This window comes from Episyrphus balteatus, chromosome X (genome assembly GCF_945859705.1).
Source record: "Episyrphus balteatus chromosome X, idEpiBalt1.1, whole genome shotgun sequence".
Classification (NCBI taxonomy): Eukaryota; Metazoa; Arthropoda; class Insecta; order Diptera; family Syrphidae; genus Episyrphus; species Episyrphus balteatus.
Genome location: NC_079138.1, coordinates 2,605,121 through 2,617,318, shown reverse-complemented (window position 1 = coordinate 2,617,318; position 12,198 = coordinate 2,605,121). Strand labels below are relative to the sequence as shown.

Below are 12,198 nucleotides of genomic sequence, written 5' to 3'. Positions count from 1 at the left end.
GCAGTTGTTGAGAATTGTGGAAAAAAAGATCATAACTGTGTCTGGGAGCCTCTTTCATTAGGTTCATTATTTCACCAAACCATCAACATGAATATTTTCCCTATTTGTATTGTGATTCGAGTTATATGTCAGAAAAAGAGCTACGAATACATACACTTGAAACTGGACATTATACAGAAAAAAGTCAAAAGACCATATCAATTGATCGATCAATGACAATTGCAAATGAACCCGCTCCTTAAACTATTGAATAATTACAAAATCAGCTCGTATCAAATCATTTCAAAATGGAGAACAAATGAATAAAACACTAAATTTTATTGGTTAAAAAAGCGATATCAAGAACTGTTCTTTATTATTTTATTGTAATTTTAGAAAAAGTTTAGCTGCGTCATAAATGCTTCCCTCCAGTGAGCGAATGAGTTGTTTTTATATTTGCTCAATTATTTTCCATGGGACTTTTGTTTTGAAACGACCTGACGTTCATGCTCTCACTAAAAAGTGTGTATCAGTGCAAAGGCAAATTGTTAGAATAGCAGAAATGCTAAAAACGAAAAAACGGAACGACCCATGCAAATAATTTGGCCAAGGTATACAAGAATATTTATAGAAGATTTGGACTTTGAATATAAGCCAGAGAGAAATTGTTCCAGAACAAATTTAATGAAAAACAGATGTATTACATACATATTGAACAATGTCACATTGAAAAAAAAACTCTTATTAAAAAAAGTGTATCAGTGCAAAGGCAAATTGTTAGAATAGCAGAAATGCCAAAAACGAAAAAACGGAACGACCCATGCAAATAATTTGGCCAAGGTATGCAAGAATATTTATAGAAGATTTGGACTTTGAATATAAGCCAGAGAGAAATTGTTCCAGAACAAATTTAATGGAAAACAGATGTATTACATACATATTGAACAAGTTGTCACATTAAAAACAAAAATGAAAATGGTCTGTCTTTGTCGAACAAAATGTGGAAAAATTTACTTGAAAATAAAAAATGGTATCTACTTATTTCTTTTTCTTTTATTAAAAAGTTATTTGAAACCCCTATTTCTTGAAGGAAATACCCAGCTTTAATATTTAAATTAATAAGAAAAGGACCCTGCGTCTGCTATTTTCTCTCGATGTTGAAAGATACGTAGATGCGTTTCAAATAGTTTAATATCGTTTTATGCAACTCATTTTTACTGAATAAAAAAGGTGAAGTAATTCCCAGTAATTTTTAGTTGCTAAGTTTTGTGTTAAAATTTTAACGACTGGACCTCGAAGGCTGCAAAATGGATGATTCACATACCACAGCTTCTGAGAAATTTGCGAGTGAACGTTTTCAAAAAGGGTGCGCATTCGTAATGTGTTTTTTTTTAGATTGTACGATTTTTCAAGTGTCTTGATCGTTAGCAGTTGCGGTACCAATAAATTTGATTTTGAGCCATGAAATTAATTTAAAATTGATTATACTCAGGGCAACCAAATTGTAGCTCCCGCCCGGGTTTGGCAGAGCACATAATTTTCTATTATTAAATTGAAAATGTGTGGGTAGAGAATGTATAAAGACCTTTTTTGTTTACATTTTTTAATGCTAAAAAAGGAGCATACAATTTTGTTTTATTTTTTGAGCGTTTGGGTTCCTACTTTTGCAAAATCTTTCTTTCTTTTAGAGGTTTCATCGCCACTTGTTAAAATTTGACAGATTTTATATTTCTGTCCCAAAAGAACCCATATAATTTAAAACATACCTACTGTCTGATGTATTCTAAAATATCCACGAATTGTTATGCATAGTCATTTTTTGTTGTTTTTTTATCTTGCTTTACTTCACGAGAAATTATTTAAAATAAAGTCTGTCGCATCTCCTATTTACATAGCCATTAAATGTTTTATTAATATTTTTAAATGATTTTTTAAAATTTAATTTTAGATTGTACATTAACATTAAGAATCCACTAATATGAATTAATCTTTTTGTAAGTTATGTTTCGAAGTTAAAATTAGTTTTTCATTCTAATTTTGTACCTATTCAAATAAATTATTCTTTAAAGAATAAACACGTTTTTGCTTTAAAATAGAAAATTTAATTGAATAAAACCTTTATAATTGTACACGTACAGAAATATATAAATAATGTACATGTATGACACATACATTGAGCGCTAAAAGTGAGTAAACATTGTGTTTATGGATTTTTTTAGCAAATTGTAAACTGTTTGTTTTATTAATTGAAAAAATAATCTTTTATTATTTTTTTTTAGCAATAAACTTGTTCAAACGAAAAATATTTATTTTAAAATTATTTTCTAATTTATTAGGCTGTCAGTTTGCAATTGATGTATTAATCCATAAAATCACGATGGTATACCCACTTTAAGTGCTCATTGTAGATATAATAAAAAAGCATATAAATAAAATACAAATCGATTGGAATAGATTCTAATTGAATTATTGTGATATAGTTAAGGTTTGAATAGTTTTGTTTTCTTTTTATTTTTCTGTAGGCATTCAAAAAGTTATATGTGTTAATAAATTAATTATCAAGCCATAACTGTTCTCTATATAAAAATTAAAAAAAAAAAAAGTAATAGAAAATCCAAACCATTCACAATAAACAAAGATTGATTATAAAATAAAAGGTCAGATAAACATATTATATTTACTATTACATTACACAAAAAAAGTGTTTGTTGACTATAAGTACATGTACATGCAATTATAATGTTTGATCTTCCTATTAATTAAAAAAAATATAAAACAAAACATAAAAAATCGAGAAATTATATTAAATATTATAAATTATTATATATAAAATTAAAAAAAAAAAAATATTTCATGAAATGCAAAATAATGTTCATTAAATAAAAAAACAAAACAAAAAAAGTACGAAATACAAAATAAAGTTATTCAATTGTTTATCAACTAAAATATAATAAATTTGTTCTTGTTTTGATTTTTAAAAGGAAGTTTTGATTTTTAGAGAGTTCAAAAAGACCTGTCTTTTGATGTCTCATTTGATGGGCTTAGAGGAAATTTTTAAAAATGCCTTTTTTTTGCATTTTTTTCGAAAATCTTTCGAAAGATCTTTGGAAAAAAAAATAAATTTGTTTTTTTTTTTTTAGTTAATTGCTTATAAATGAACACTTCCGAATGAAAAAAAAAAATCTATTGCAAAAAAAAATTTAGATCTTCCAAAAACGCTTCGTTTATAGTTATGAATATAGCCTAAAAAACCTTTCTCTAGATGTCTCACTCTATGGATTTGGAGGAAATTTTCGAAAATGTCTTTTTTTAGGCGTTTTTTTTTTCAAAATATTAAAAATTGTAATTTCTTTAGCTGAAAATTAAAAAAAAATAAAATGGTATTTTTTGTTCACATCTGTAAACCAAAATTGAAGATTATCCTAAAATATTTGTTTCCGAATATTTGACTGTCACAAGCAGACTTCAAATAAAACCAACATTTTTCAAAACAAAAATCAACAATTTTTTTTATTTTAATAAGTTTTTTTCTTATTTTATAAATATTTTTTCTAGCTCCGTTACCATTTACATACTGTTTTTTTTTTTTTGTAAATTTTCGGTTTTTTTTTTGTCGTATTACATTTTTAGAACTTTAAAAGTAGTTACTATTTTAAATGAGTGAATTCACACAAATCAACAGTACATCAATGTTACTCCCTTTTTGTATGTGTGTGTGTATTTTTTTCCTTACTTTAAACCCGCATCGTTGTCTCCAACAAAAAATATATATTTTTGTACATGTGTGGTAATAAAAAAAAGTGTATTTGTTTTTTTTTTTAACATAACACGCAGAAAATATCACTTTTTTATTTGTTCTGATTCACGAATAGCAATTTTTTTAGAAATAGCAGCAACTAAAGCAGCACCTTTACCGCTACCGTCTTCAGCTAGCATAAATTTGCTCTTAAATGAAAAATAAAGGAGAATAAATAAAAATACAAATTTAGTTTAATATAAATAAATAAATAATATACATAGTTTAAAGCTTTTTATGTTTGTTACTAATTAAAAATATTTTCTGCGTTTACGCAATTTGTTGTTTTTTTTTTAAGGATTCATGAAGCCAAAAGAGGACAAAAAGGAAAAGATACCGGGCATTTATTTCATTGGAGAAAAATATTAAAAGAGGATGCAAGGAAATAAGTCCCCGGGGACTAAGTTCATTTAGTTTTCGATTCGGGAGAGCAAAATCCACTTTAGTAACTCGGGTAGTCCTAAAAAGTCCTGGTACAAGCAAATGCAAAAACACCAGCATTCAGTTGGCCTCAGAAATGGAACAGGTCTGAGGTCAGGTCTGTGTTAAAGTTAATACTTAAAAAAAAAAAAAACATTCAAAAGTCTACTTCATAGGTAATGTGAGAATGGCTTATGATACGAATTACATAAATGTACTTAAAATAAGAAGTGCCAAAGCACAGGGCGCTCGTTTGGGTTAGACCGGCCCTGACAATGGGTAATACTAATTCATTAAAATTGTTAATATGATCGTAATAGGATCCTTAGTTCATATTGCCCCAGATACTAATTCCCCTAATTAATTGTCTTCAAATTACTTAAGATGGTAATATTCAAATGCTAATACAAAATAAATTGATACCTTTTTGTTAGGACTCATCGCTTTTGTATATTCAGCAATCCAATGCCTTAAACGAGGATGGTGCTTATAAACAGATCCATCTATGGCTACCGTGATTTCCTTTTCTTCCATTCGATTAAGTAAGATCGATGTATTTATTGCTAAAAGCTGAGCTGCCCTCTTTGTAATCAAGCCACAAACATAACGTATAATGTGAATGTCATCGTAGGTGTAATCTTTTTCAAACTCCAAATCCAAATTACTAAGGATTCCGAGAAGATTGTCATTTTGAGAGTTAACTGTGTCGCTAAATTAATTTTTAGAGAGATAGAAAAAAAAATACTTATAAAAATAACTTTTGATAAATTGAAAAATAAAATTTTACTGTTCAATTTTCGAAACATTATCCGATCCAAATGTCCAGGGTTTTGGGAATTTCTCCTTGGAAATTGTTGGTAAGAATAATTTCTGTAAATACAACTCTTCGAGTATAACACGGCACAATTCACCCAGGTACTTGCCGCTTATGTACTTTTCAAACCTATAAAATCGTTTTTTTATTTATGATTTGTTTTAATAACCATTATTGCGATATACAACTATCAATTGATAATAATTGATAAAAATTAATTCATAGAAAATTATGCAAAAATTCCATTAAATAGTTGACCAGGCTTCGAAATACCAAATTTTAGTATTTATCAACCATCAATTGATAGAGTTGCCAATCGCAAAAAGGAATTGCATTGATTAACTTACGTAAATGAATTTTTCAACAATGACCCCTCATCAACTGTTCGATCGAATTTCGTTTTAATAAAATCCAAAACTCCATTATCTCCAAAAGCTCCCCATTCAACATCGATAATAACATGATCGCCATGACATCGAGTTTCCCAGTGTTTGACATTTTTGGCCAATTCCATGTAGCAGGCATTTGAACCGGTACCCAAGACAATACCGATTCGTGTGTTGGCATCAATACGAGCCCCTTGAACAAGAGTTCCTGTTGTATCATTTAAAATTGCCAATATCTCAATATTATGCCGATTGCACTTGAGTAAGGATTTGCGAAGTTTTTCAACCACATCCATGCCAACTACCGATGGGCAATTAAACGATTTTGTCCATGTTACCAAACTGCCAGAATCTAAGCTGTGTTGTCGCATTGGAAATGAAAATGTAAAACCCATGGGATAGGTACAGTTGTCGGACAGTCCGTTTTGTTTAGCAAAATCATCAACACATTTGGCAAGGTAATCAAAAAGGGCATCACCACAACCAATTCTCGATTCGTCGGAAATGTGGTAATGTTGAACAGTTTCTTCGACGATGTGTCCCTTCTGAAGAACCATCAAAATAACTCGAAAATTTGTACCGCCCAAGTCCAAAGCTAGGAAGACTCCTTGCTCTAATGGATGGATATTGTTAGTATGTTAGAAATTTGTGAAATTTTAAGGCCCAAATATAATAGTTGGAAAAGAGCGTACGAATATAAGAATTGACCAATCAGAGCCTCTAACAATTCAAAACTTAAGTTCTGGTGGCCTGCGTTGAATGCGGGGATTGACAGGACAGAAAGAAACGCTTCCGCTTATTATGGTTAGGCCTTTAGTGCTTTCGAACTTACCTGTTCCATCAGGGAGCTCTGGGATATATGTGTTTTCCATTTGAAGTGATGAAGGCTGTTCATTGAGGGCCAGTTGCATTTCATTAATAAAAACATTTCTAATTCTGTTGATGATTTCATCACTAAAAACAAGCTGTTGTAGTAGATCGACGACCTGTTGAATTTAACATAAAAAACTTTTTATATAAAAAATTTCCAAAAATATTTATAAATATTTTTCCATATTGTTTTGTAAATAATGTCAGGTGAATTAACAAAAGTTTTCTCAAAATAGATTCGCGGTCTTGCCCAGGAAAAGCGAAATCAATGTCCCAATGCTTTTTATTAGCAACAGAGTAGTTGGCATTATCATCATGATGTCTATTATCTCATCCAAACGAGACTAAATATCTTTTTATTAGAAAATTTATGATTGTTGTCGGTCAATTTGTTTGAGTCTGATGATTGCCTAAGTCGAGTGTGTTAAGTTAGTCGTAGGTAGTTGTCTATAATAGTAAAAAAAAAAAAACAAAACAAAATGATTGCAAGATTAAAATAGCGCGCGAAATGAATTCGCGTCATAAATAATATCTTCCAGTTTAAGTGTAATCATCCATGTCTGTGATTTTAATTTACCTATATTCTATCTCCGTTTATGGTAACTGATTTTTGAAACACAAAGTAATGTTAGAGAGTAGTTTTGTTCAGTTTTGAAATATTTCGAATGCATATTTTAGATACGCTCATAATAATTCTACAGGACAAATTTTGCTATTTTTAGCAGATACCAGAAATAACAGTCAACCTTTATTTTCAATCGGTTTCTCTCTGAGAGTTACTTTAAATAGTTTCGGTTAAGGTTTGAGATTTATTTTAAAAAATCAAAAATAAAGGTTATCGGTTGAGATTTATTTTTTATTTTTTTAAATATCTCTCAATGGTTGAGATTTTTACAAAAAAATAAATGGAAAAGGTCAACCTTTAACCGTTTTCGGCGAAAATAAATCAAAAATGGTCAATTCAAAGGAAAATGTCGAATATGTCAAGAATGTCTTTATTTTGCAAAAATAAATATGAAAAGGATGTTTTTTCTAAGTTTATATAATAAATAATGTATGAACTAAATAGACTCTTAAAGTTCTTTAGGCCCATGATTATATCTCTTTTCGTTTAAAGTAAAATCTAAAGACGAAACTGTGTTTTCCACTGTGATTTGAGTCGCTGCGCGCTGGGACGACCAGCACAACCAATGCAATTTCGAATATTTCAGGAGACCGATTTTCTAATATCTAGGTCAAAGCGTTCAGCTTCCAGAAGCTTTTTCGCCCGCCCAACTTCAAACGGCTATATCCCAGAATTTTGAAAAAAAATTTTTTTTAAATGTTTGATGCCAAAAGGTAGCCGATACTCTAACCTACATCTGGGTACCACTCCCGTCCCTGTAGGTGCACGCGTTCTCAAACCGGGAGAACTAAAAGGTAAAAAAAAAGTTTAGCCTGATTCTGAAAAAAATAGTCATGATGTAGCGGTTTAACATGGAAGATGATTTTTTAAAAATCTGACAATGTGCAAAGCGTAGGCCCATAACACAAGCTATCATTTGGCATCAGTGCCAAAAATTGCTCTCAAGCGGTTTCGCTTCCAGAAGCGTTCAAAGATTCGGGAATTTTTCGAAAAAAAAATTTACCCCAACTTTCAAACGCGATTTTCTCGGAATTTTGAAAAAAAATCGAAAAACCGGATTATACCACTATCGGGTAGCTGAGGATATAAGCTTTCATATGTTATGTCTCTAGGAATTGATACATTGCAGATGAGATTTATTTTTTTCTCTCAGCGATAAATCTCACTGGTTGACCGAAACATAAAAAAATACAAAATAAAGGTTTCTCTCACCCAGAGAAAAAACGCATAGTAATTTTCAATCCGTTCTACATTGAATCAATGGTGAAAAATATATTCATTAATTTTCTAAAAATCGTCCTATGGTTAAGTTACAGTTTGTCACATCAATTTTTATAAGTGAGATGGCACAGTGGTAAATCACAAGCTTGTCAACCCAGGTATAGCAGGTTCGATCCCCAGCGGATGCCAGTTTTACTTTTTTTTATTTTTTTTAATGTGTGAACAACTTAGATTTAAAGTGTGCTACTTTGATTCAATCATTTTCCACTTTAGGCTAAAAATGTAGTGATTTTCCATTGATTCAAAGTGGTTTCGATTGATTTTACGTTGTTTTTTGGCTCAGTGCTCAGACCTTGACCGAAATTTTTCTTTTTTAAAAATAAAGGTTATTTTATGACCTTTATTGAAAATGGCGACAAATAAGAGATATTAAGGAACCTTTCAAAAGGTTGAGATTTATTTCTGATCTATGATTTTTAGGGCCTACTTGTCAGTTAAGTAAGTAGCTTCGGTAGTTAAGAACAAGGGACTTAGATACCATTAATGTGGACGTGGCACCGGGGCACCCGGTGAATTCTAGGACCCAGTGATGGATCTAGGGGGAGGGGTCTTAGGGGTTATGACCAACCTCCGGGTAAAAAAAGAAAAATTATAAGACAATTGCATTATGCTTTACGAAATGATTCATGGGTATGTTTGAATAGTTTTCAGTAAGGAAATGTTTTAATTTCTTAAGGATATACTTGTTTGTGGATATAATGAGGTCATAACAACCATTTTTGTTAAGTTAAAAAATCAGTTAGGTCAGTTTGGCTATAATGACCTGTTACAATAACTATATGATTATATTTTTGAACAAAAAATTACAATTTCAGCTAGTTATTCGCAATCTGTCAAGACTCCAAAAAAGGCCTTACCGCTGCACATGGCAGCAAAACGCTTTGGAGTTGAGGTCACTTGAACTTAAAAATTGAATTATATTGAATCGCTCCACTTAAAATAAAAATATTTTTTTATTATTTTTTCTTCATTATTACTAAATGTCGTTTCACATTTTGGTGTTTCCTTGATAACATCGATGACTTATTTTTAATAAGAAACAAAAGTAAGCGTTTGTTGCTGTTTGCTGTCTAAAATGTTTATTCAGTAAAATACTGATGATTAATGATTTTCTTTTATATTATCTATAAGTTATTTTTAAATTTTGGTTCTTAAATAAAGTTGATGTAAAATATTGGGTAGAATTTCGTAGGTCTTGAATTAAGTTCGATCGGCACTCTGCACAATAAGGCTTGATCGTTCAGAAAAAAGAAAAATATAAAAATTTTAATAGGTAAATGAAATAAAATGCATTCAAAATATTAAATTTGAAAAAAATATTGATGTTGCCTCAAATGTAACCAAAATTTTTAACACTGTCAATTTGTGAAAAGAGGTATTTTGGGTTGAGCTTTTTGTTCAACTTGATTGTGTTGGTTAAATTTGCTAGCAAATTTTGAATTTCTCATGAAAAAATTAAGTAATTTTTTATATTTTGAAAGAAATTTCGAAGATTTAAAACGTCTTTTTCAGACTTTGAAATATTTGAAATAAAAAAGCGTTCAAAACCAAAACAAATTGTTTTAAGAAAACTGTTAAAATTTAATATATAGGTGTAATTATATTAGATTTTTAAGAATTTTTTTTCAAACTTTTAGAGTCCTGAAGAAGGAACGTAAACAAGTTTGAAACATTGACGAATAACTTAACAACATTCAATACCGACCTAAGGCCCGCTAAGAATTCAATATTTTACGAAAAAGGTCATGAAGATAGAAATACAGTCGACTCCCTCTAAGTCGAACTTTCACGTGACTCGAAAATCGGTTCGACTTAGAGGGAAATTCGACTTAGAGGGAGTCGAATGTAATTGCTTATTTGAAAAGTTATGTCCTGAAGGTGAACAATTAGAAAGGATTTTTAAAAATTCAATAGTTAAATAGAGTAAATAGGGGTAAAATGACATAATAAAAGATATTTATTTTCTAAAGGGTAAGTCGTCGAAAGTGGTTTCTTATTTTTTTAAATTTTTGAAAGCATCAAAAAATCTTAAAATGATTTTTCAACGAATAGTGGGAAAGATTTTTTTGCCCCAATTTTTGTAACTTATATTTTTGTTTTGATAGCGAATGTAATGAAGAAGGTAGATAATAGGCAAGGCTATATTGGTGCAAAGTTTCAATTATTTTTATAGTCACATTTCTTTTAATTTTTAAAAAATGGTCTTTTTTTTTACATGTCTGTGGAGAATTGATAACGGTTTTTTGTAGAGGGCCCCCTGTAAGGCGGAATTAAAAAAAAAATTAATTAAAATAAAAAAAAATTAGCTAAACAAATTATTTAAAAACAAAAAAATATATTTTAAAACAATGGCAACACCTACAATTGTTATGAATGATAATTTTGCAAAAACCAGAATAATCTTACTCTTTTTAAATCAAGTTAAGTATTTCAATCAAAAATTGATATTAAAAAGTTAAAAAAAAAAAAAAAACATATTGAATACTATTTTTGCCAAGACAATACAAAATTGACTGACAAAGTAAACTGCTGCAATTGATTCCTTATCAATAAACCCTCTGTCTGTGTGAATTTGGCAGGACAAAAATAAAAAGCGGTCACCAAAAATTGTCTTTATAAGGTTGAATAAACATTTTTTGGTATTGTGAATACAATATTCGAATTCTTCGGAAAATTCTACATCAATTTCATATATGATTCTCTATAAAATAGTGAGACCGAAAAAAGTTCTAGTGACATGAAAAAGTATAAACCAAATTCGCAAAAAAGAGGTGTGCCTACAGAGGGTTAACACTGAAAACCATATGTTCCTGTGGCTAATAGGAGAATACCCAAGGAGATCCATAGTAAATTTACAAAAAATCGTTATCAATTTTTGGCGCCCAAAATTATCGTACCTATTTTCTCAAAAATCTTTTTATGTTAGCGTTCAATGCCCCGTTTGGATATATTATAAATTATATTTCGAAAAAAATATTTAATTTTCAAAAATGTATTTAAAAATCAAGTCATGTGATAAATAAAACGAAAGATGTTTGATATCTATAAAATCAAAAAGCTTGTTGTTGTCAAAATTTGTTTTTGCAAAAGTTTTCTGTTCTCTAAGCTTTTTGACCCTTCTATCTAAACTATAATTTAAAAAAATCTAATCTTCTCGAGAATGCATCATGATAACTGTCAGTTGTTCGTTTTACTGAAATAACTTACTGACCTCGAACTTGTACTAACTCAAAACAAAATTTATTGCTAACGTGAACAGAAAACTCTGATAAGCTATTTAACTTTGATGGAGAATAGGTATAAGGCGGCATAATATAGCCTTTAGATTTACTTCCTTAATCGAAATGAAAGGTATGATTTTGTAATCTACCCAAAAATGAGAAATCATTCAACGATAAATCGAGTGACGGATATTGCACAATCATAAAATATAAATTTAAATTAAATATTTTGCAACTGAATTTTTATAACTTACCCTCTTGCAATTTGTCTCATTGCTCAAAACCAAATCCACAACCTCAAACATTCTTATTGATTTCGATATATATTTTTAATCACTGAAAAACTGACCACAACTTATCTGAAGTATCTTTTTTATCTTTATCTAATGTAATATGCGTTGCTTTAAAAATATTTTTCTAGTAGGTAGTACCTAGTAGGGTATTGATAGTTTCTGACGGACTGACGACACGAGAGCGATGTGTTGTTCGAGCCACCACAGACCGGCACATAATACTAAGATTTTTGTTTATCAATTATTATTTTTCGTTGCTAGTTTTTTTTTTTTTTTTTTATGTAAACGAATTTCGTTTATAGCACGGGGAAGCTTTTTTTTTTTTTAAATTAGAACAGTTAAACAATATGGTAGCCTTAGCTAAGCTAGATAGAGCTGCTAGGTGAGGTTGTCACAAGTCTCTTATGATTGGATTGTTGTTTTATTATTTTTTTTTTTTAATATTTCAATTCGCTAGTGGTTGAGGACGACAGCTGCGAAATGTTACACTTTCCAGTAGTGGGTGTTTTATAC

At 29.8% G+C, this 12,198-nt stretch overlaps 1 protein-coding gene across 1 annotated transcript; it reads right to left on the bottom strand.

The window, feature by feature from the left end:
• Positions 1-3,620: 3,620 nt before the first annotated feature.
• Positions 3,621-11,916, bottom strand: LOC129920584 (hexokinase type 2-like). The gene is made up of 6 exons (XM_056001954.1): positions 11,647-11,916; positions 6,228-6,381; positions 5,357-6,008; positions 4,983-5,138; positions 4,619-4,904; positions 3,621-3,924 (listed from the first exon to the last, which is right to left on the bottom strand). The coding sequence occupies exons 1-6, from the start codon at positions 11,695-11,697 to the stop codon at positions 3,820-3,822; spliced, it is 1,404 nt and encodes a 467-aa protein (XP_055857929.1). The 5' UTR covers positions 11,698-11,916; the 3' UTR covers positions 3,621-3,819.
• Positions 11,917-12,198: the final 282 nt, after the last annotated feature.